Below are 25,268 nucleotides of genomic sequence, written 5' to 3'. Positions count from 1 at the left end.
GAGGGCAGTCTGAAGGCAGGCTACCCGAAGTAATACCACATATTCATATTTTAACATTAGTTTCTATCACATTAACCCTAAAACAGTGTATCAACATTAGCTTCTAACACATTAACTCTAAAACGTTGTGTCTAGTTAAAAGGAGCAGCCGCTCATAGCTTAGGCCTACATGTGATGTGAAGATACAAAAACACACAGCTGCACAACGTCACGTTTCTGTCTGACAATCCCTTCCTCTTTTCACCAGCCCCCACAGCACTCCCTCTAGACCAGTGGTTCCCAACCCTTTAGTTACTGTACCACCAACTGAATTTTACTCTACCTGGAGTACCCCTGAAGTACTCCCTCATGTGCATTTTACCAGTAGTGCTATGGCCTCATGAGTCTTCTCAAGTACCCCCCTTGTGGATAGGCCAAGTACCCCCAGGAGTCCTAGTACCCCTGGTTGGGAACCACTGCTCTAGACTAGAGACTAGAGACTGCTGGAGACAAAATGGCGGCGAAGCACTGCTATTGACCTAAACTGGTAAAATGCTGCATTCTAGTGGGGAAAGAAGGACATGGAGTATGGAAATAAATATATTACTCAAACTATTGTTAATAACTAAGCCACAGTAATAAGGGAAAGGGCATGTTCCTAATATATTTTCATACAGAAGTTCAAGAACAAGTAAGACAGTAGATTAACAGTAGGCAGTAGATTTACATTCAAGTTTAATTTCTGAAAACATTGAAACGGGCTAAATAAGTACAAACATAAATGGAAAGACAATGCCATACACCAACTGCACAAATCTCCTCCATTTTGTCAATAACTCAAGTGGGCTAGAACAGAAAATGTGATGATTACTTATTTTTCTTCAATAAAAGGTTTCCTTTGGGTTTAAGCAGAAGAGATTTATTGCGTTCCTGCATTCTTTTGGCTTCTTCCTGTTTCTCCCTCCACACCTCCATCCCCTTATCCACCTCCGAGCTGAGATTCACTACACGTCTCTGGAGGAGACCGAGAAAGAGATGAGAAAAGAAGATGAGGAAGTGAAAAGGAGAAGAAATATAAAGGAGGTGGAAAGGACATATGTGAACTGTATTGAAATTAAATATTCAACTTTATGGAGGTAATATAGAGGGTACTGACTGCTAACGTCTCTCTCTCCTGCTTTCTCCTCAGCTGTCCTTTCAGGGGGGGTGCAGGCCGGCCATCTGTGTGTAAAACACAAATACAAGCAATCATATAATGTAGGCCTAAATCATATTCCCAACCACACACACCACAGCATCAATCAGCTCCATTGAACAGCCATACATTAGGTTCCTGACATATTAACCCTTGTGTTGTCTTAAGGGTCAAAAATGACCCACCACTATGTTTAACAGCAGAGAAAACCCCCTTAAATGATCTCGTTGCTGAAGCCATGAGTGCACGTTTCAGTGCCCAAAAGGTCATAGATCTGATTTTTCAGTTGTCCAAGGAGGAACAAGAGCACAATGATTTAGAAGAGGAATCTGAAGAAGATGGGGAAGAATACAACCCAGAGCACAATGCATCATCTTCAGATGAAGAAATTCCCCCAAGCTGAAAGAGAGACATTTTTGTCAAAGAACAGCAAAATAGCATGGTCCTTGCCACCATATGACAACCAGGGCAGGATGGCAGCACAAAATGTCTTAAGGACGACCCCAGGGCCCACAAGACATGCAGTTGCACAGGACATCACCTCAACATTGTACATGTTCATCACACCAGCCATCGAAAAAAATCATCCTGGAGATGACACATTTGGAGGTGTCATGACATTGGCCTGGGGGTAGGTTTATGACAGTCCTAAATACCTCTTCCCCCCTTTTTCCTCTCTCTACCCTACTGATGTGAAATTTGAAAACCCCTTGGTTAACATAGAGATTCTGGGAACATCAGAAGGTAGGGGGAAATTAACTATATTCTGGTAATCCGACCAATGCGGTGGTACTTAATAAATATGATGTCAGTTTGTTTGTCATCTGGGACATTCTCATCAATGATAGGATGACAAACTCTACAGTGGAAAGTCTACACATCAGAGTTATCGGATTCACATGGAATTGTTGTTCAATTGAAATGTTTGAATATAAAATTATTGGTGAAGAGATGAAACGTAATTTTAGCTTCCAAATGAGAGATTTGGGTTTTCATAAGGTTAGGGCTCTGCTCAATCAGTGGCCCGCCCCTTTGAAGAGACATGGGTTATAAAACTTTTCAGACACACCCTTCTCGCTCCACTATATAAAGCCTTGACGAAAATGTAACCTCCTGTTCCGAGGAAGTGAGGACGACGGTCCGATGTCAGAATGGTTCAGATAATAACTACAGAACGCAGCCAACATCAGCGTGAGCTTTGGTTGCGAATGGTATGAACTTTGAACTCTTATTCACTACAGCAGTGATACCTTCTAGCCGTTGAGTTAGCAACAGCAGCTGCAAACGAGGGTTAGGAAGGAACAGAGAGTATCCCGTCTATCACACAACAACGTTACTACAACGTATTCAATTGACCACCAGAGACATTCTTCAAAAGGACAAAGGACTCGGTTTGGCAACACGGCCTTCCATCTACCACCAACCAACCGAAGCGCAGCTCAGAGTAAATATTTATTAAATTTTCCTTTTCCAAATGGGCGGTAATTTAGAATGCATAAAATACTGTATTTACGATAGCACAGCTTCTTCCTTTGGTCCTCAGTCTTCCCGCTCTTTCACTCAAACCCAGCCCTTTTCTTTTGTGTAACCAGCTTTCACTTCTGGAACCCGCTAGGGACATTTAATTTAATTTAATTTTACCTTTATTTAACTCGGCAAGTCAGTTAAGAACAAATTCTTATTTTCAATGACGGCCTAGGAACAGTGGGTTAACTACCTGTTCAGGGGCAGAACGACAGATTTGTACCTTGTCAGCTCAGGGGTTTGAACTTGCAACCTTCCGGTTACTAGTCCATCGCTCTAACCACTAGGCTACCCTGCTGCCCCTTTATGACATAATTTGTAAACAAGGTATGATTAATTCTGTGTATATGTAATTCTTGTGATTAGTTGGGTATTTAGTAAATAAATAATGAAACCCAATTTTGTATTGCTGATTCAACTTGTTAGCCAGGGTTCGTGAAGATAACCAAGAATTTACAACTTTCAGATGAGACTGAATTAAGGTGACGATTAATATTGACTTCTATTGATGTAAAATATTATTAGGTCTTTAAGAGTTTATACAGAAGATAACAGCTCTATAAATATTTGTGGTGCCCCAACTCTCTAGTTAATTACATTTACATGATTAGCTAAATCGGGTAATATTAATTACGGAGAAATTATTTTATAGAATGAGGGTTTCTGTAAATATGGAGACAACTGGAAAAGGATGGATGAGATTGACCTGCGTGCCTACATAGGGCTGATAATCTTAGCGGGTTTTAACAGGTCCTGAGGCGAGGCTACATGTAGTCTCTGGGATGCAGAGTGTGGAAGGGCGATTTTCCGTGCCATGATGCCACTGAATGTCTTTCACACTTTCTCAAGAATGCTACGATTTCATAACCGTGAGTCAAGACCTGCAAGACGTGTGAGAGACAAACTGGCAACCATAAGAGAGGTTTGGGAGAAGTGGGTGGGGCGTCTGCCATACCTCTACAACTCTGGGCCTGAAGTAACAGAGATTGAGCAACTGGTTCCATTCAGAGGTACATTTTTGTATTCATATCTGTAATGTAAGTGATTTTCATTTTAAATTGTATTATGTATTGCTGTAATATCATTGATTTATGTGATTACTATCAGTATCACAGAAAACAATCTCTTTTGTCAAAAGGTCACGGTCCTTTCTGGCAGTATATGCCCAGCAAGCCAGCAAAGTATGGCATCAAGGTATAGTTGGCCTGTGACGCACAATCCAGCTATGCATAGAAGATGCAAGTCTACACAGGGAAACCGACCAGTGGAGGCCTGGGGAAGAACCAGGGGGTACGGGTTGTACTTAATGTGACAGATGGACTGAGGGGGCACAATGTCACGTGACAATTTCTTCACCTCTTATGAACTCAGCCAGCAGCTCCTGAAGAGGAAGATCATCATGGTTAACACAGTTAGAAAGAACAAGCCTGACCCCCCCCCCCCGCATCCCTCACAAGGGGTAGAGAGGCCTTCTCATAAAAGTTTATCTTCACACCCACCACCACTCTAGTTTCTTACTTCCCAAAGAGGAACAAGAATGTGGTCCTCCTGAGCACACTTCACAAAACGGCTGAGATCGTTGTTCGTGAGGACAGGAAGAGCCATCATCCTGGACTACAACCACAATAAAGGAGGCTTGGACAACCTGGACAAGGCGATTGGAACTTACAGCTGCAGGAGGATGACTGCCCGCTGACCCCTGGTCATCTTCCATAACATCAGTGATGTTTCCTCATACCATGCCTTCGTAATATGGAACAATATCAATCCTACTTGGATGCCTAATAAGCAGAACAAGAGGAGGGAGTTCCTGGAGCAGCTGGGAAAGGCACTTGTAACCCCACACATTCAAGAAAGGGAGCACCTCCCCCGCACAGCAGCGCTTGTGAAAGTTGTTCAGGGGGCTGAATTTTGTCCAGATCCACTTAAGGTTGCAGCAGGCAAGAGGAGGAGATGCCAATTCTGCTCCCAAAAGAAGGACTGTAAACCAAATACTATCTGCTGTACATGTGAGAAATACATCAGCAAAGTCCATGAACACATACATGTGCTAATTAAAGTCGATTGATTTATGTTCTTCACGTTTTTGGTTTTGTATTGGTCATCTTATTTTATTGTTCATACACCTTGTGTGTGGGGGCAATGGCTAAAAGACAAATGGGAGAAGACTAGTATTTTGAAGTTGAATTCCTCATTGTACAGTATATATATATATATATATATATATATATATATATATATCACTATGCTGCCAAAAAAGTTCAAGACTATTAGTTTCCCTTCAACAAAATGCAATTAAAACTACTTTCTGCACATTTCGACTAGTTTCTTAGGCTATACAAGTGCCATCTCTTACGAAAAAAGTAATGTTTACACTTATGCAGTACCTTTAGCAATAATAATCCTCTACTTTAGTAAAGGAAACAATTATGGCAGGTGCGTTGTAATAAAAACAAGTGGGGTCCACGGATTTTAAATGCGGGTCATTTTTTACCCTTAGGACAAGGGGAGTATAAGACTCCACAAGAGGCTGTTTTCACACTTGGTCCCTTTCAGCCAATTTTGGGGAACTTAGTGTGGTTCGGTAATATTTTTTGGGCAGTGTGAACACTCCAAAGAAACTCGGACCCCTCAGAAGAGCCCCCGAAGTGAGACGATCTTGAGAGGTGGTCTGAATTTGGTTCGCTTGAATTCTGCGGTCCGGTTCCCATTTTTAGGGCAATGTAAACCAAGCTTCCAAAATCCGCTTGTCATTATTCCCACACCACACTACTGCTACACCGTTTAGCAATAAACCCAAATGTGACACAAAAAGGAGGAAGATTATGATGTGCGTGTTCGTGGAAAAAAAGTGCTGTTTTGGGATATTGATTAACAATTGTCAAGGATGCATAGAAATTCCAAATATCTGTAGAGTTTTTAGTTCAGATTATTTGTTTGCAATATGTGACTATAGGCTAAGAGAGCTTCATAAACTGTTTATTGATTGTGGGGTTTGAATAGTGAGAGAAGACAACATAATGGTGAAAATCACAACATAGGGTAAAAAAAAATCTGTGCTAGCTCTTAAGGGGCAGTAACCTACATTGGGAGTACAATGTTCAATTAAAGCATTATTTAATCTGCAGTTATTATTCTGCTATTTATTCTGTTACATAATATTAACTTGTAAATATTATTGGTATCATCTTTTAACTAAATGCAATCTATTGGCTTCCAAAATGTAACCTCAGCCATCAGAGCCACTGCCTGTTCACCCCGCTACCATCTAGAAGGAGAGGTCAGTACAGGTGCATCAAAGCTGGTTCCGAGAGTCTGAAAAACAGCTTCCATCTCAAGGCCATCAGACTGTTAAACAATCCCCACTAGCCTTAGTCACGGTTCAAGCCATACTCTACCCTGCAACTTAGAGATTGCTACCCTATGTACATAGAGTCATCGACAAACACTGGTCACTTTAATAATGTTTACATACTGTATTACACACTTTAGATGTATATACAGTTTCATTTTTAACTAGGTAAGTCAATTAAGAACCAATTATTATTCACAATGAAGGCCTCCTGTGGGGACAGGGGCTGTGATTAAAAACCAAAAAATATGTGAGACAAAAACACACAGACACTGGCAACAGCACAAATACAACAGCAAACAGTGCAGGTGTGTGAAGTAAAACATGTTTCCTCACAGAAGGCAACGCAAACTTGTGACATGGGGTGACAACTAGAAACATCTACATGTCTCAATAACCTGTTCATCTATTTGCCCTTTGACCTCCTCCAGGGACACCAGGTCCTGGGGTTTTAGGTTGGCTGGGAGGGAATTTCACGACCAGGGAGCTGAGTACTGAAATTACCTTTTTTTTAACCTTTTTCCATGCTCTGTAAACATTTTTGGGACTGTTAGCATAAAATAAGATTGAGATCTGAGCTTGTATGAGTTTTAATTTCAAGCTAGAAGAGGATAGATACAAACAGCAGTGTTTGAGCCTGTGTGTTGCTAGTGATGTTCTCCCAACAGCACTGTAGTTAGACATCGCCGATTGGTGACAAAACCAAGGGCTGCATGACACACAATCAAGAGCCTTCAGTGTAGAGCTTGAGGCTTGCACACAAACAGTATATCTAGTGTCCAACACAGAGAGAAAAGCACAACAAAGCAACTATTTTCTGGTGGCAAAACAAGCTTTGTGCTGGAAATAAAACCTAATAGGCTGGTGAAGCTCAATTTCTCATTCACCCAAACATTTGTATGTTTTGACTTGCTCTATAGAATGTCCTCGCATGGTAGTAATTACATGGTTTTCAGAGTGTTTAGTATTGGAATTCAGAACAAGCTTCAAAACGTACAGATTCTGTTGAATGATGTTGAAAAGATGTTTGAGCTTTTTCCAAAAGCCAAACTGCTGCCACTTGAATAAAATGATCCGCATCAAAAATGTCCATCAGCTGTCTCAATAAGTCTTCCAATGTTGGTGTACCACAAGGACCAATTGAAGCTCCCCTGTGGTTTATTATCGAGATCAGGGGTAGGCAACACTGTTCCTGGATTGCCGCAGATACTGCAGGATTTTGTCTCAACTAGGCACCACTACTGAGCTATTTAAGTACATTGATCAGCTCAGTGATAGCCTCAATTCAACACACCTGGTTTTCCAGGTTGGTTAAATCAAAAACATGAAGTGGCTGCAGCACTCCAGGACCAGGGTTGCCTACCCCTTGATCTAGATAATAAACCACAGGGGAGCTAAAGTTGATCCTTGAGGCACACCTGAGCGCAGCTCTACGACGTAGGACCATCTGCCTTAACACACTGGGTTCTATTTGACAGAGCATGACCAGTAGTCCCAACACACTTCAATCTCTGCGCCAAGACAGTATGATCCAGTGTGAAATGCCTTTGACAAGTCTGAATACATATACACAATGCCGCTTCCTATCCAGGGCACAGTGAACATCATTCAAAACCTTCAGTGAACATCATTCAATGTTGCTGTGACAGTGCTGTGGCTTGACCTGAAAACCGATTTCATACCACTCAAAATATTGTTAAGCTTAAGACTTAAGCTTCTTACTGACTAGGCACTCCAATACCTTTGTCAGAATAGACAAGTTAGCTATGAGCCTATAGTTATTCAGTAGAGGGGGGGGGGGGGGGGGAAATCACCTCCTTTCGAAAGAGGTAGGCCAAATGCTGATGTCCACAACCTGGGACTTTCATTACATTCTAGGGTGATATTAAAGATGCATGTTACATTTAAAGGGAGAGCAATGATGTCTGCATCTAATTGCAGTAGGTGAGGGTCTAGATCATCCAGGGGAACTCTTTCTTTTTCATCATCAATTGCCTTCGGGGAACTACGCACCTCAGACAGAGAAGGGCGAGAAGGAGAACTCGGGAGTGTCAGGTAATTTCACATGGGGCTCATGTAACCCTATCAAATAATCTGCTTGCATCAAGACATGTTTTATTAAAAGAGTTCAGAATAGAGGTTCTCTCATTAGGGAGCTGTGCATTTTTTGGGGCACACTAAACCTTCACTACTTAACCAAATCTGTAAGGATTATTCAGATTACCAGCAGTAGTATATAACCACTGCTGTACACACCTTTTCTATTCATATACTGTCTTTAAACACTATTATATGTTTGTATACATTATAAGTATACAGTACCAGTCAAAAGTTTGGACAAACCTACTCATTCCAGGTTCTCTTTATTTGGACTATTTTCTACATCGTAGAATAGTGAAGACATCAAAACTATGAAATAACACATGTGGAATCATGTGATAACCCAAAAAGTGTTAAACAAATAAATCAAAATATATTTAAATGAGATTCTTCAAAGTAGCCACCCTTTGCCTTGATGACAGCTTTGTGCACTCTTGGCATTCTCTCAACCAGCTTCATGAGGTAGTCACCTGGAATGCATGTCAATTAACAGGTGTGCCTTGTTAAAATGTAATTGGTGGAATTTCTTTCCTTAATGCATTTGAGCCCATCAGTTGTGTTGTGACAAGGTAGGGTTGGTATTCAGAAGATAGCCCTATTTGGTAAAAGACCAAGTCCATATTATGTCAGGAAGAGCTCATATAAGCAAAGAGAAATGACAGTCTATCATTACTTTAAGACATGAAGAAACTTTCAGTTCTTGAAATGTTCCGGATTGACTGACCTTCGAGTGCAGTCGCAAAAACCATCAAGCTCTATGATGAAACTGGCTCTCATGAGGACCACCACAGGAAAGGAAAACCCAGAGTTACCTCTGCTGCAGAGGATAAGTTCATTAGAGTTACCTGCCTCAGAAATTGCAGCACAAATAAATGCTTCAGAGAGTTCAGGTATCAGACACATCTCAACATCAACTGTTCAGAGGAGACTGCGTGAATCAGTTCTTCATGGTCGAATTGCTGCAAAGAAACCACTAATGGACACAAATAATAAGAAGAGACTTGCTTGGGCCAAGAAACACGAGCAATGGACATTAGACTGGTGGAAATCTGTCCTTTGGTCTAATGAGTCCAAATTTGAGATTTTTGGTTCCAACCACTGTGTCTTTGTGAGATGCAGAGTAAGTAAATGGATGTGCATGTGTGGTTCCCACCGTGAAGCATGGAGGAGGAGGTATGATGGTGTGGGGGTGCTTTGCTGGTGACACCGTCAGTCATATATTTAGAATTCCAGGCACACAACCACACGGTTACCACAGCATTCTGCAGCGATATGCCATCCCATCTGGTTTACGCTTAGTGGGTCTATCATTTGTTTTTCAACAGGACAATGACCCAACACACCTCCAGGCTGTTTAAGGGCTATTTGATCAAGAAGGAATGATGGAGTGCTGCATCAGATGACCTGGCCTCCACAATCCCCCAACCTCAACCCAATTGAGATGGTTTGGGATGGACCGCAGTGTTATTTCATAGTTTTGATGTCTTCACTATTATTTTACAACGTAGAAAACAGTAAAAATGAAGAAAAACCCTTACATGAGTAGGTGTGTCCAAACTTTTGATTGACTGGTACTGTGTGTAATATATACACACACTGATCTCTGACATTGCCCATTCTGATATTATGTGTGTTTTATTGCTAGGTGTTACTGCAATGTTGAAGCTAGAAACCCAAACATTTCGCCGCACCTGCGATAACCTCTGCAAATCTTTGTACGTGACCAATAGTTTCATTTGAGTAATTTAGCAGACAATCCCCCCCAAAAAAAGTTTCAAATGTTCTTGTTCGCATACACCTATTTAGCAATGTTATTACAGGTGTAGTGAAATGCTTGTGTTCCTAGCTTCAACAGTGAAGTAATATCTCACACAACAAAACACACATATTAGGATGAGCAACGTCGGAGTCTGGAGTGTGAGAGATACATACCCAAAAGTATGTACACCGGTTTGTCGAACATCTCATTCCAAAATTATGGGCATTAATTTGGAGTTGGTCCCCCCTTTGCTGCTATAACAGCTAACACTCTTCTGGGAAAGTTTTCCACTAGATGTTGAAACATTGCAACGGGGCCTTGCTTCCATTCAGTCACAAGAGCATTAGTGAGGTCGGGCACTGATGTTGGACAATCAGGCCTAACTTGCAATCAGCGTTCCAATTCATCCCAAAGGTGTTCAATGGGGTTGAGGTCAGGGTTCTGTGCAGGCCAGTCATGTTCTTCCACACTAATCTTGACAAACCATTTCTGCATGGACCTCACTTTGTGCAAGGGGTCATTGTCATGCTGAAACAGGAAGGGACATCCCCAAACTGTTGCCACAAAGTTGAAAGCACACAATCGCCTAGAAAGTCATTGTTTGCTGTACCATTCAGATTTCCCCTCACTGTAACTAAGGGGTCTAGTCCGAATCATGAAAAACAGCCCCAGACCATTATTCCTCGTCCACCAAACATTAGTTGCCACAGTGGTAGAGTTTTCCTGGCATCTGCCAAACCCAGATTCGCCCGCCAGATGGTGAAGCGTTTTGTTGCGCCTTTTCATCACACTGTTTGTGTGGGTGGACCATTTCAGATTGTCAGGGATGTGTATGTCACGGAACTTGAGGCTTTTCACCTTCTCCATTCCGGCCTTGTTAATATGGATGCAGGCGTACGCTCGCTCTGCTGTCTCCAGAGCAACTTAAAGGAGCATTTGACTTGCAAGTATCTAGCTGTCCAATAACACGTTCTGCTGAGAATGGCTTGTCCTTAACTTTGTAATAACCCAGAGTGCATTGAGTGAATGTTGCAAAAATATTGTGGTTCCTTTCTAAACATAGCAACTCGAATGCAAAGAGGACTAGGACCACAAAGTAAGTGAAGTGAACTGCCAAAATAGTTGAGTCCTCATTCAAAAGGCAAGGGCAGTGTGAATACAAAAGATACGTTTTTTCCCGTTTTTTTCTAGTAGTTCACTTTAAAGAGGACTGGGAGCAGTTATTTTAAATAGGACAATGTGAAAACAACCTAAAAATGCATGCTCCTACATGTGAACTTGCCTGCAAAGGACCAGTCAGGGAGATCTGTCATGGGGCCATACTCTGTTCCACTGCGGGCCAGACCATTTCTATGGACAAACCCATGTGAAATTGTAAAGAACAAAGCATATCAAAACAGAGCTGCAATTGTGTGTGTGTGTGTGTGTGTGTGTCTCATTTTGTTCTGACAGTTGTTTGTCTGTGTCGTTTAGAACTTACTCGGTCCTCCACTTGATTCCAGCCTGTGTCCCACATGTCGTAGTAAAACAACGACTGGAATGCCTCAAAGCTGAAAACAGACCATCAGGAATTCAGTTCATTTAGGCTCTCTAGTTTTTTTTTGCTAGATAACGTTAGCTAGTTGCCTAGACATTTTATCAAACCTAGCGTAACTAGCGATCTGTCTAGCTCAATAGAAGAAAAAAAAAGATTGTCAACTGGGAGCCGACTGATATTCATATTTACAGCAGAAAATTACCATTAGATCTTATGAAAATTATAAGTAATTGACTTGTAAATAACCTCACCTGTACAGCACAATGTCCTTAAGGGCGCCGCCATTTTGGATTTTTATGTAAGAACTATTTATACCACTAGATGGTGGTCAAAATACGCCAAATAAATTGTGGAGTTGAAACCAAGTTGCAACAGGCAGCAAGCAACGTGTGATGTTGCAATTGTGTTATATTGTAACACTGTTAATTAATCACGTTATGTTACAGTAGCCAATGATGAGCTGGACTTCAGGTTATAATGATGATACATTTACAAAATACAATTTAGCCAGATAAGGGTTTGAAGTAAGAATTGGTTGTGGTGTAGTCTTATTTTATCATCGTAAAATTAAAAAACTTTCTTAAAATGTTACTATCCCCCCCAAAAAGTAGTTAATTGTATGTAGTACACTTGAATTATTTTTAAAGTATTAATTGCACACACAAACACCATTTGAGTTTGTCATCATATAACGTTTTGTCCCCCAAAGTTGATAAGCCATGATTTTGAACCCTCTTCTCCCATGCTCCAGCTGCTCTTTCTGTACTGAGTAAGCCATGAAGTATTTTTCTGTTCAACTTTACAGACAAGTCCTCACTCGCCTTCAGTAAATGCTCCAGTCAACTCAAGGGAGCATAGCGGGGAGGGGAGAGGCAGCCAGGCACACACCGACGGTCGCGCGTTTCATTTTAGGCTACCGTTAAGGGCAATGAAAGAGTAGGGAGCGAGCAGGGGGGCTTCGGGGTAGGCAAAATGAGCCTACCCGAAGTACAAAAAAATGGTTTCATAAATATTTGATTCATGTTAGGGTTTAACGTCACCAAAACGAAACAGAGTGCATTGAAGCGTATGGCAGTAGCAAGCAAAAAGGCACTGAAATAGTAGCGAGATATTTACTTTGTATCGTCCTTGGAGAACACATACACTCCGGAAAAATCTCAGAACCGTGTCACTAGAGAATGTTCTTCCACACATTCCACAGACTGGGAGCATAATAAAGTAGTCCCCTAAATAGGTCTTCTGCCATTTGAACCATGTTATTCTAGGCACGTAGGCCTACCAAAACCATATTTCAACTGTGTCAGGAATTGGAAACAAGCAACGGACCCTTTGATATAGCTTTCTGCCTTAGGGCACAACATATAGGTGTGCTGTTGATAAGGCCTGGGGCAATTAACATACCTGAGACTGGGAGGTATTTAAGAGAGGTCATAATTCTGTAATAAATCAGTACCCACCCATGTGAAAAATGTGAGAACACAATGATGTACGTCCTACGTAAAGATTGTACTTGAGTATAACATATATGCTCTTTATCCACAATCCCACATGTATTCATATTTATAAGCACCTAATTGAATAAAAAGTATACCCTCTAATTCGTTTTACAGATCATAATTAAGAAAAATACGGTTTATGTCTTTTGGTGTCTCCCCAAACTAGTGGACTGCGTATGAATTACGAGATGTGGTGGGATGTTATCCATCCGCGATTGCTGTCAGAAAGGTGTTCCGGCGTTAAGGAAAAGCAACGAGCCAGTGGCTGATAAAGGAACGAGAGGGGGAGGTAAGGCATTTTGGGGAAGAAAGAAACCAAGTTGGTGGAGCTATGTGATACATTCACGGAGTGGATTAATTGTATACTTTTTTTTCCTCCTGTGAACATGGTTTGGCAATGGTCAGTAGAGTTAACGGCACCATGCGTCCCGTTCTCAAATGTGTTCGCTGAATTTTTGGAGTAAAATGATTTAAAAACGGGAACGATAGCATAACGCATTCTCGAAACATCGAATGGTTTATGTTTTCTTTCAATCCGCTTTTTGATCATCTGTTTTTTTTCTTTTCTTCTCCCTTTTCAATATCGTTTTCATGTCATAAAAAAAAAGTGAATAGAAAAGTTTAGACAAGCAACATTTACTACAAAAACGGACTGATTTTCCTCCTTCCACTGGACCCCACGAGCGCGACGAGTGATTTTTCAAAAAAGCTTTTGCTCTGGAAAATCCTGAAGAAAGGATAACTTCACACACTGGACTACATTTGCATTTAAAAAACATTGTAACGGGGAATATATCTCACAAACAAGAGTAGAAAAGTTATACTGGTGCCAGCTGCGTGCGAAACAACACATAGCAGAAACGCAACTCGTCTTTACGTGACCGCTAGGCAACAAGTCTAGCCTAATGTAAAGGACCATTCGTTCACACTAATGCAGGTGTGGAGCCACCTAGAATCATACGAGACCAACAACTTCAACTTATTGAACCTGTCCTAATTAGCCCTATTTCTTTGTTTTTATTTCCAAAATTAGAAGTATTCCACTTCTAACTCGATGGATTCACATGCGTTACCATCTACCGGTGTGCCTGTAGTCTCCAGAGCCAAGACAAGATGACTGTGAACACCGTTGTTCAAACATGATTACGTCGTCATGTGATCCTCCCAAAATGTCTTAATCGTCTTATTTAACGTCTGTTTTTATTTATTGTCTGTGTACATATAGCCTATATGTCTGTCTGTCTGTTGGTTGTTCTCATTTGGGGCTTATTTGTTGGTTTTTGCATATAAATTGCAGGGTCTCTGTCATTCAACTACTGTAGTTCAACTGTACTGTAGACATACTTGAGACTTAATTTGTTTCCAACTCACACGCTGTATTTATTGAGAACGTCATTAACAGCATTTCTTTTTACTTGATTATTCAGAGTTTTAGACGACCAGGTTAGACATTACGATGGACCGACTTGGAACTAAGTTATTGGAGAAGTTGAAATTGACTGACTCAGGAAGTGTGAAATTTGCCAGTTCTAAAAAGAAAAATGAGTTGGTCAACAACAGCAACAGCAATGGGAACAACAGTAGTGGACTACCACCAAGCCTGAACACTGCCACTTCCTCACCTTCAAGACCTGGTCAGTTCTCTCTCACCTCTCCAACTTCAACGGAGGTGTGTGGGCTGGCTAGTAGCGGGAAGGGATTGGGAGAAAGAGTCTCCTCTACACAGCACCTCTCAACCTCCATCATCCCCCAACCTACTGACTGCGAACATCAACCCTACTCCCCCTCGACTCTCGCCCCCCTACGGCGCCGGTCGACCCAGCAGCGTGCCTCCTGCTACCTGGGGGAGGGCGTTGACATCCAGATGAGGCGTGAGTCAGGCCTGGGGGACTGTGATCCAGCTGGGTCCAAGGCCTCTCTGAACCAGCGCCGCTACTCTCTGGAGCTCCAGCAGCTGGTCCGACGCCAGCAGCTCCTCTCCCAGCCTCCTCTGTCCCACTCCTCTGGCCCCCCTCCGGCTTACCCCGTCCACTCCTCGGGTTATGGCTCTGCTCCCCGCAGTGGGGCCATGGCTGAGCCACACTACCTTCCCGAGCCTGAGCGTCACAAACGCCTCTCCCTGCAGGAGGCGATGTTCTACAAGAGGCTGAGCACGGGAGGGGAACTCTGGGAGAGCACCAGACCGGCCTCGCTCTCTCACTCCCCACACCGGCCCTCTGAGATGGGTGGAGGAGGAGGGTTCTTCTTCCCCCCAGGCCCAGCACTGAGCCCCTGCTCCTCCTTCAGCCTACAGGAGTCGGTGCTGGTCAGTCCCAGGTCCAGCTTTGCCTCCAGTACAGCCAGCGGTGGAGGGGGAGGGAGCCCTATGGGCAGCCGCTGTAGCAGCAACCGCACCAGTGGAATCAGCCTGGGCTATGACACGCGCTACTCAGCCTCCTCCACCATGGCACAGCAGCTGCAGTTCTCCCTGCACACAGGGGGCTCCACCAGCGGACAGGGATACGCAGTCTCAAGCAGGGCCGGGACGCCCTCTGGGGCTGGAGGCTGGCAGGACTACCTGGACGGGGTCTTCTCACCTGGAGGAGCAGGGGTTCAGGATGGCCGGCACTCCTACCCACCTGCGTTGGGGAGCCCGGCAGCTGCCTGTTACCGGACTGGGCCCGAGTGGTGGGATGAGAAGGGAGCAGGGGCAGCCCGAGGAGAGGAGACTGGCATGGGTGCTGCCGGGGAGCGGACGCGCTACTCTGACCTCCCGGGTACTCACTACCAGGAGGAGCTGACACGCCTGTTGCTAAGAGATGCAGCGCTGGAGGGTGAGGGGCTACACATGGGTGGGCTGATGCTCAAAGAACAGGTCAATCCTCCAATCAATGCCCTTGCCAAGCTGGCAACACTCATCAATACGGCTACGGCTTCCAGACCAATCAAAGCCCAGGAGGAGCCGGGAACAGGGAGGGAGCCGTCGTCCGAGAATCGGCAGGAGTTCTTTGGTGAGATCATCAAACCTCTTCATCGCTGTCATCTTTATCACTTTGTTTTGTTAGTGTCGCGTGCATGTCTTTTTACATTTTTTATGAAAGGATTGGATGGGTGAATAGATGGATAGTCAGATTTTGATAGATGAAAGAGAGAACATTGGATGGATCGTGTGTCGAGACCTGCATGAACTTGTAGGGCGGCCTAGCTATCACACAAGCAAAGGGAAAGAGAAACGTTTGGCCCTCAGGGAGCTAGCTAAGTCAGAGGCCTATCCAGACAAGTAGAGCTGCTAGGCTGGGCACATCAGACAGAAAGGAGAAGAGAGACGCAGAGAAAAACAAATGAGGAGGAATTATCATAGCTGACATGCATTTATACACGCACCAAAGAGTCTCTGTGCAACAAAGTCACTCAGCCACAACTTAGAGCACTGAATCACATTCTCCAAGAGACTCTTTTGGTATAGAACAGTTTTAGGCTGGGTTAAGCACAGACCAAGACGTTGCACATAGAGGGCTGATGAAAGGTAGCTATGCATACACTGAACTGCAAACCTTAGCTCAGCTGTAGTGTTCAGACACAAATGACATGTTAGTGATGAACACAGCACTGACCATTAGTATGAGTCATAGAGAAGATTACAGCTTTGGACCAGCACTGTGTGTATATGTCTTGCGTATGTGTGTAGTGTGGCAGGATGTGTGTGTATTGTGTGGCAGGGTGTTTGTGTGTTCGGAGTGACTCCAGGCCATAATAATAGAGTGGGTGTGTGCAGGGCCGGACTACCCCATTTGGGGCACCTATTTCCAGGGCCACCCAAATATAATTATTATAGTTTATAGTTTCTTAAAAAAATATAACTTCCTGCAGTTCAACATATTTTATAATGAGGCGCAGAGAAAAATTAGCAGTTTTATAATGCTATTCTACACATTTAGTGATGAGGCTGAGAGAAAGAAGAAATCTGTTTTAAAGCAAATTTCATGCAATTCTACACATTTTGTCGTAGCATATGAACACGTCATAAGCAATCTGTTTTTTTGGGGGGGTTGGGGGCCCAAGGGCATGTGTAAGCCGGCCCTGGGTGTGTCTGTAGGGCGTGAGTCATGCGTGTGCTGGTTTGTGTTACCCTGCCTTGGCGTGTGCAGGGGCGGTGTGCTGCAGCCTGTTTTTCTTCTGCCCAGGTATGTGAGCCCTCGGGGGATGGGAACTGTGTCAACTCGGCTAGGCTCAGAGCTGTTAACACTACTGAGGCTCTTTACAGGAGCTCAGACAGAGGCTGTGAAAATACTGTGGTTTTAGTAGGACCAGGAGTTGCCTAATAAGTCAGACTAGCTAGGTTTCCGTTCAGTTGCCGACAGATTTAATATGAATATTCTAAAATCTGCATAAAAACAATGTGCACATTTTCCTACCAGATATGTTTCCATCAAATTGACTTGCGGATAATTGAGTCTGATATGACGTTGTGCACATGAAAAAATTGATGGAAAAAATTGCTTTTTCAACTCCACTGATGGTTTTGTCACCAAAAAATTGTTAATGTGTTATGCGCATGTGATCTAGCCAACATCTGGCAGATGCAGTGAGGGTAGGCTACCTACATGATGAGATTATTATGGACAAAAACTAGATGATTGTTATTAGTCAAATGGCAGTATCGCTCATCATGGAACCAGAATGGTTATTTTATTTAACTAGGCACCAGAATGAGAGACCCTCCATATTTATTGTTCTTTTATTTAACTAGGCACCAGAATGAGAGACCCTCCATATTTGTTCTTTTATTTAACTAGGCACCAGAATGAGAGACCCTCCATATTTATTGTTCTTTTATTTAACTAGGCACCAGAATGAGAGACCCTCCATATTTATTGTTCTTTTATTTAACTAGGCACCAGAATGAGAGACCCTCCATATTTATTGTTCTTTTATTTAACTAGGCACCAGAATGAGAGACCCTCCATATTTATTGTTCTTTTATTTAACTAGGCACCAGAATGAGAGACCCTCCATATTTATTGTTCTTTTATTTAACTAGGCACCAGAATGAGAGACCCTCCATATTTATTGTTCTTTTATTTAACTAGGCACCAGAATGAGAGACCCTCCATATTTATTGTTCTTTTATTTAACTAGGCACCAGAATGAGAGACCCTCCATATTTATTGTTCTTTTATTTAACTAGGCACCAGAATGAGAGACCCTCCATATTTATGGTTCTTTTATTTAACTAGGCACCAGAATGAGAGACCCTCCATATTTATGGTTCTTTTATTTAACTAGGCACCAGAATGAGAGACCCTCCATATTTATGGTTCTTTTATTTAACTAGGCACCAGAATGAGAGACCCTCCATATTTATGGTTATTTTATTTAACTAGGCACCAGAATGAGAGACCCTCCATATTTATGGTTATTTTATTTAACTAGGCACCAGAATGAGAGACCCTCCATATTTATGGTTCTTTTATTTAACTAGGCACCAGAATGAGAGACCCTCCATATTTATGGTTCTTTTATTTAACTAGGCACCAGAATGAGAGACCCTCCATATTTATGGTTCTTTTATTTAACTAGGCACCAGAATGAGAGACCCTCCATATTTATGGTTCTTTTATTTAACTAGGCACCAGAATGAGAGACCCTCCATATTTATGGTTCTTTTATTTAACTAGGCCCCAGAATGAGAGACCCTCCATATTTATGGTTCTTTTATTTAACTATGCACCAGAATGAGAGACCCTCCATATTTATGGTTCTTTTATTTAACTAGGCACCAGAATGAGAGACCCTCCATATTTATGGTTATTTTATTTAACTAGGCACCAGAATGAGAGACCCTCCATATTTATGGTTCTTTTATTTAACTAGGCACCAGAATGAGAGACCCTCCATATTTATGGTTCTTTTATTTAACTAGGCACCAGAATGAGAGACCCTCCATATTTATTGTTCTTTTATTTAACTAGGCACCAGAATGAGAGACCCTCCATATTTATTGTTCTTTTATTTAACTAGTCACCAGAATGAGAGACCCTCCATATTTATGGTTCTTTTATTTAACTAGGCACCAGAATGAGAGACCCTCCATATTAATGGTTCTTTTATTTAACTAGGCACCAGAATGAGAGACCCTCCATATTTATGGTTATTTTATTTAACTAGGCACCAGAATGAGAGACCCTCCATATTTATGGTTCTTTTATTTAACTAGGCACCAGAATGAGAGACCCTCCATATTTATGGTTCTTTTATTTAACTAGGCACCAGAATGAGAGACCCTCCATATTTATGGTTCTTTTATTTAACTAGGCACCAGAATGAGAGACCCTCCATATTTATGGTTCTTTTATTTAACTAGGCACCAGAATGAGAGACCCTCCATATTTATGGTTCTTTTATTTAACTAGGCACCAGAATGAGAGACCCTCCATATTTATGGTTCTTTTATTTAACTAGGCACCAGAATGAGAGACCCTCCATATTTATTGGAAGGGAGGATCAAGTTCGTCACCTTGTACTTTCACCACCCTGTGAAGTTCAACTTATTTCATCTGTAGTCTAATAAACTTGTTCCCCGAGTCGTAGTGGGAGGACCACACAACATGTCACTGCGTGACTCCCAAGTTTACTTTGATATGACGGTTATTATATCAATATTTGCCCATAAAGGTGTTTCCACCGCCATTCATTGTACAGACACAAAAAGATCCAACCTTGTCTAGTGTATTTTGTTTGGTCAATCTTTGCTGTTTCCATCACACCTGTCGTTACATTTTTTATCAGACATGTACTGGACTTGCATAGAAAGGTTGGATGGAAAGCTGGTTAGTGATCAATTTCTTGAATACAGTCTGAAACGAAGCACTGCAACAACTTGGAATTTGTTGGAATAAAATACCAGTTGAACTTACTCTACCAGTTGTCAGTGCAGTTGGTCCTTCAGTGGGACAAAATAACCACAGGAAAGTATAATATACCTGACTTTTTAGAGTTCCTGTACTGCCATTGAAATTTAATTTACCTGGCACATGTGCAAAACCATGTAAACACCTGCAAGACTGTGGTTAATATGTATGCATCACGTGCATGTACGTCTTGTCCATGTAAATGCCACACACGGAGACCTGCGTTTTGAAGTTTGTTTTTTTCGACCCACTGAAGGACCAACTCCATGGACAATCGGCAGAGAAGTTCAAGTATATACTGAAACAAAAGTACACTGCTCAAAAAAATAAAGGGAACACTAAAATAACACATCCTAGATCTGAATGAATGAAATATTCTTATTAAATACTTTTTTCTTTACATAGTTGAATGTGCTGACAACAAAATCACACAAAAATTATCAATGGAAATCAAATTTATCAACCCATGGAGGTCTGGATTTGGAGTCACACTCAAAATTAAAGTGGAAAACCACACTACAGGCTGATCCAACTTTGATGTAATGTCCTTAATATGTCCTCAAAATGAGGCTCAGTGGTGTGTGTGGCCTCCACGTGCCTGTATGACCTCCCTCCAACGCCTGGGCATGCTACTGATGAGGTGGCGGATGGTCTCCTGAGGGATCTCCTCCCAGACCTGGAATAAAGCATCCGCCAACTCCTGGACAGTCTGTGGTGCACGTCTCCTGATGTACTGGCCTGTCTCCTGGTAGCGCCTCCATGCTCTGGACACTACGCTGACAGACACAGCAAACCTTCTTGCCACAGCTCGCATTGATGTGCCATCCTGGATGAGCTGCACTACCTGAGCCACTTGTGTGGGTTGTAGACTCCGTCTCATGCTACCACTAGAGTGAAAGCACCGCCAGCATTCAAAAGTGACCAAAACATCAGCCAGGAAGCATAGGAACTGAGAAGTGGTCTGTGGTTATCACCTGCAGAACCACTCCTTTATTGGGGGTCTCTTGCTAATTGCCTAAAATTTCCACCTGTTGTCTATTCCATTTGGACAACAGCATGTGGAATTTATTGTCAATCAGTGTTGCTTCCTAAGTGGACAGTTGGATTTCACAGAAGTGTGATTGACTTGGAGTTACATTGTGTTGTTTAAGTGTTCCCTTTATTTTTTTGAGCAGTGTATAAAGCAACATGTAAAGTTTTGGTTTCATGAGCTGAAATAAAAGATCACAGACATTTTCCATATGCACAAAAAGCTTATTTCTCTAAAATATTGTGCACACATTTTGTTTTCATTCCTGTTAGTGAGCATTTCTCCTTTTCCAAGATAATTGATACACCTAACGGGTGTGGAATATCAAGAAGCTGATTAAACAGCACGATCATTACACAGGTGCATCTTGTGCTGAGGACAATGAAAGGCCACTCTAAAATGTGCAGTTTTTTCACACAATACCACAGATGGCTCAAGTCTTGAGGGAGCTTGCAATTGGCATGCTGACTGCAGGAATGTCCACCGGAGCTATTTTCAGAGGATTGAATGTTCATTTCTCTGCCATAAGCCGCCTGCAGCGTTGTTTTAGATAATTTGGCAGTACGTCCAACTGACCTCACAACCACAGACCACATGTAACCACACCAGCCCAGGACCTCCGCATCTGGCATCTTCGCCTGTGAGATCGTCTGAGACCAGCCACCCGGGCAGCTAATTAAACTGGGTTTGCACAATCAACTCTATGCAAAGGAAATGGTTCCCTAGTGACTGAGGAAAATGGTGGTCACACCAGATACTGACTGGTTTTCTGATCCATTCGTAGTCCTGGGCCTGTATTCACAAATCATCTCGGAGTAGGAGTGCTGATCTAGGATCAGGTTCCCTCTGTCCATGTAATCATATTCATTATGATCTAAAAGGCCTAATGATATGTTCTAAATAGTTAGGTTTGTCAAATGTACCTGACCAGGAAAAAGTACCAGGCATTTTTTGTTGTTGACTTTGGCTTGTGCTGTTTGACTCAGCAGACCAAGACATGTTCTTGATGAAGTGACCTCACCCGGAAGGAATCTGGGCTCATGTCTTGTTGAGTAATGGTTGTTGATTGTGTTGCAGGTACATGTGTGAAGTGTAGGAAAGGTGTGTATGGCTCGGATAATGCTTGCCAGGCTCTGGACAGCCTCTATCACACACGCTGCTTCACCTGTGTGTCCTGTGGTGAGTTGAACACACACACACTGCGTCAATACACTATATGCAGTTTATAGTCAGGAAAACAGCTCTATCAACTTAGCGTGACTGTCCTGGGATTGTCTGTGTATCTGTCCCAGGTCGCACCCTGAGAAACAAGGACTTCTACAACGTCAATGGCTCTGTGTACTGTAAAGAGGATTACATGGTAAGAGGTCGAGGTCTTTATCTCACTCAGTGGCATTCTTTGTGTCTTTTTAAATATAACCTTTAACTAGGCAAGTCAGTTGAGAACAAGCTCTTATTTACAGTGACGGCCTACCAAAAGGCAAAAGGCCTCCTGCGGGGACGGGGGCTGGGATTAAAAATATAGGACAAAACACACATCACAACAAAATACACAACACTACATAAAGAGAGAATTCCTAGACATCAGTGCCTTACATTTTTAATCAATTCTTTACTGGAGTTTTACATATTGCTCTTCAGGGTTGGGGTCAATTAAGGAAGTACACTGACATTCCAATTTGGTTTACTTTCTGAATTGACCCCAACCCTGGTGCTTTCTATGGTATGATGTAAAACCATGTTCTCTCTTCTCTCCATACTCAGTTCTCAGGCTTCCAGGCTGCAGCAGAGAAATGCAGTGTGTGTGGCCACCTTATCCTGGAACAGGTGTGTGTGTGTTTAAATGGTTTTGGGGGGTCCTTGTATGTCCAATGTTTCATTTGTGAATCTAAATGTTAGTGCGTTAAATTTATTTTATGTTAATGTCAAGGTACCTTCCCTTATCTACTGTGTGGTCCTGTTTGTCCAGCAGATCCTCCAGGCAATGGGGAACTCCTACCACCCTGGCTGTTTCCGCTGTGTGGTGTGTTCCAAAGCCCTGGACGGAGTCTCCTTCACTGTCGACCACCTCAGCAACATCTACTGTGTTTCCGACTACAATAGGTGAGACGGGGTGTCCAGTAGGCCAGACTGGGGCTTTGATATACTACAGACGGGGTGTCCAGTAGGCCAGACTGGGGCTTTGATATACTACAGACGGGGTGTCCAGTAGGCCAGACTGGGGCTTTTATATACTACAGACGGGGTGTCCAGTAGGCCAGACTGGGGCTTTTATATACTACAGACGGGGTGTCCAGTAGGCCAGACTGAGGCTTTGATATACTAGACGGGGTGTCCAGTAGGCCAGACTGGGGCTTTGATATACTATAGACGGGGTGTCCAGTAGGCCAGACTGGGGCTTTTATATACTACAGACGGGGTGTCCAGTAGGCCAGACTGAGGCTTTGATATACTAGACGGGGTGTCCAGTAGGCCAGACTGGGGCTTTGATATACTATAGACGGGGTGTCCGGTAGCCCAGACTGAGGCTTTGATATACTACAGACAGGGTGTCCAGTAGGCCAGACTGAGGCTTTGATATACTACAGACAGGGTGTCCAGTAGGCCAGACTGAGGCTTTTATATACTAGACGGGATGTCCAGTAGGCCAGACTGAGGCTTTGATATACTACAGAGTAGACTGTAATTAATTGTCAAGCTATTTAGGGTCAGAGGATACAATTCAGTTGACCAGTTTGTACATTACTAGGGCTATATGTGGTTATATTCTAATATTGGAACTCTTGTTGTCCTGTAGAACGTTCGCTCCTAAATGTGCTGCCTGTTTACAACCCATCTTACCTGCTGAGGTGAGTCTCATTGTATTTCCTTTGCTCTGTGTGTGTTAACCTATATCGAGACATAACTCAATGCCGCTCTGACCAACTTCATACCGCTACGTGATTGTAATGCACTGACTAATCTCACTGCTGCTGTTTTGGGTTACAGGACAGTGAGGAGATACTCAGGGTGGTGTCTATGAACAAAGATTATCACTTTGAGTGCTACCACTGTGAGGTTAGGATGGCCTTCATCTAATAATAGCAGCTAACAACTATGTAATGTGGTCGGTCTGTACCCGGGTTCTTAGATCAGGCTGAGCAGGCATTTGTTCCTACCCAGCACTAACACACATGGTTCAACCACAGTAATCAAGGGGCATCATTGGTTGAATCAGGTGTGTTAGTACTGGGCGGAAACAAAACCCTGCAAGTCGCCAGGACCATAAATGAAGAAGTGACTCACTGCTTGTACTGTATTTATTTTAATAAGCATTAAACCTGAACTCGAATCAGATTTAATGTTCTCTCTGTGTCCGTTTGATTCCTCAGGATTGTGGGAAGCAGCTCTCAGATCAGCCGGGTTCCCAGTGCTTCCCTCTGGACTCTCATCTCCTCTGTCACTCATGTCACATGATGCAGGTGTGCGCCTCGCATAACATTCCCCCTCACAGCACAAACTGAGGAAGAAACTATGCAGCAAACATTCATACCCTTTCAACATTCCTTCTTTCCGCCACCCTTTCTCACTCCTGCACACCCAGATCATATGGGTTGCTGTTTACTTTTACTATTCTACTCAGACCAGCTCTCACACAAAAATGCTGGTAAAGGCTTTCAACACAGAGCAGGTGAATTTACTGTATGGTCCAGAGTTTGAACACCTGTCTGTGACCTGGGCCAAGTTCATTAGGGCACACTGTATCAGAACGTTTTGCAACAGAAAATGAAAGCCAGCATTTTATTGGACAAGTACAGATAGTACCTCCTGGAGCATTTGTCCATTTAGTGGCTACTGAACAGCACCCAGGTGCGACAGAAGTCCTGCTGTTCTACGATCACTGTACCGTAACATTCTCATAGGGAGAATATAGCCTGTTCCCAGATCAGTTTGTGCTTTCTTGCCAACACCTATGGTCATTGGCAAGCCATTATTTGACAGATCTGGAGGCAGGCTAGGAATACAAAACTACTGCTTTCTTATTATTCCCTGACCATGTCGACTGTTTGCTTATAGACCAGAGGTATTCAACTCTTACCCTACGAGGTCTGGAGCCTGCTGGTTTTCTGTTCTACCTGATAATTAATTGCACACACCTGGTGTCCCAGGTCTAAATCAGTTCCTGATTAGAGGGGAACAATGAAAAAACAGTGACACTGGCTTCAAGGCCATAGAAGGGATTTATCGATCTGCTTAACCCATTTTTTTTTTGTATTTATCTATCACTAGCAAACAATTTGCACTTAAATCTCTTACGGTAAACATGTCCAATTTGAAGTGTTTCTTGTAAAAGTAATAAAAAACAAAACATTCCTGTATCTGTTGTAATTAATAAATATTTTCCTTTTTGTGTGTTTGACTAAGTG

At 42.7% G+C, this 25,268-nt stretch overlaps 2 protein-coding genes across 5 annotated transcripts; one reads left to right on the top strand and one right to left on the bottom strand.

The window, feature by feature from the left end:
* Positions 1–690: 690 nt before the first annotated feature.
* Positions 691–12,691, bottom strand: mrpl52 (mitochondrial ribosomal protein L52). Of its 3 annotated transcripts, none has more exons than XM_031791931.1 (5): positions 12,563–12,691; positions 11,390–11,459; positions 11,180–11,259; positions 1,136–1,200; positions 691–993 (listed from the first exon to the last, which is right to left on the bottom strand). In XM_031791931.1, the coding sequence occupies exons 1-5, from the start codon at positions 12,585–12,587 to the stop codon at positions 847–849; spliced, it is 387 nt and encodes a 128-aa protein (XP_031647791.1). In that variant the 5' UTR covers positions 12,588–12,691; the 3' UTR covers positions 691–846. The 3 variants fall into 3 exon arrangements, with proteins under 3 accessions (XP_031647791.1, XP_031647790.1, XP_020360263.1); XM_031791930.1 differs by lacking the exon at positions 12,563–12,691 and adding an exon at positions 11,698–11,832; XM_020504674.2 differs by lacking the exon at positions 12,563–12,691 and adding an exon at positions 11,698–11,831 and having other exon boundaries at positions 11,192–11,259.
* A 486-nt stretch (positions 12,692–13,177) lies between these two features.
* LOC109906434 (LIM domain-containing protein ajuba-like) lies at positions 13,178–25,261 on the top strand. 2 transcript variants are annotated; one of them, XM_020504135.2, is made up of 9 exons: positions 13,178–13,231; positions 14,370–15,932; positions 21,940–22,041; positions 22,155–22,222; positions 22,627–22,689; positions 22,832–22,965; positions 23,660–23,711; positions 23,851–23,919; positions 24,234–25,261. In XM_020504135.2, exons 2-9 carry the CDS (start codon positions 14,399–14,401, stop codon positions 24,363–24,365), a joined length of 2,154 nt encoding a protein of 717 aa, XP_020359724.1. In that variant the 5' UTR covers positions 13,178–13,231; positions 14,370–14,398; the 3' UTR covers positions 24,366–25,261. The 2 variants fall into 2 exon arrangements, with proteins under 2 accessions (XP_020359724.1, XP_020359726.1); XM_020504137.2 differs by having other exon boundaries at positions 13,223–15,932; positions 22,835–22,965.
* The last annotated feature ends 7 nt before the right edge of the window (positions 25,262–25,268 follow it).

The sequence above is a fragment of the Oncorhynchus kisutch genome, linkage group LG16 (assembly GCF_002021735.2).
Source record: "Oncorhynchus kisutch isolate 150728-3 linkage group LG16, Okis_V2, whole genome shotgun sequence".
NCBI lineage: Eukaryota > Metazoa > Chordata > Actinopteri > Salmoniformes > Salmonidae > Oncorhynchus > Oncorhynchus kisutch.
This window is presented reverse-complemented; position numbering and strand designations above follow the sequence as displayed.

What these genes read in the sequence shown, in the direction of transcription:
- mrpl52 (XM_031791930.1), bottom strand. Translation starts at nt 11,731, where the DNA reads ATGGCGGCGCCCTTAAGGACATTGTGCTGTACAG. An exon ending in AAGGACATTGTGCTGTACAG is followed by an intron (nt 11,460 to 11,697) that starts GTGAGGTTATTT and finishes GTCTGTTTTCAG; the next exon opens with CTTTGAGGCATTCCAGTCGT. An exon ending in GGAATCAAGTGGAGGACCGA is followed by an intron (nt 11,260 to 11,389) that starts GTAAGTTCTAAA and finishes GTTTGTCCATAG; the next exon opens with AAATGGTCTGGCCCGCAGTG.
- LOC109906434 (XM_020504135.2), top strand. Translation starts at nt 14,399, where the DNA reads ATGGACCGACTTGGAACTAAGTTATTGGAGAAGTTGAAATTGACTGAC. An exon ending in GAATCGGCAGGAGTTCTTTG is followed by an intron (nt 15,933 to 21,939) that starts GTGAGATCATCA and finishes ATTGTGTTGCAG; the next exon opens with GTACATGTGTGAAGTGTAGG. An exon ending in AACCCATCTTACCTGCTGAG is followed by an intron (nt 23,712 to 23,850) that starts GTGAGTCTCATT and finishes TTTGGGTTACAG; the next exon opens with GACAGTGAGGAGATACTCAG.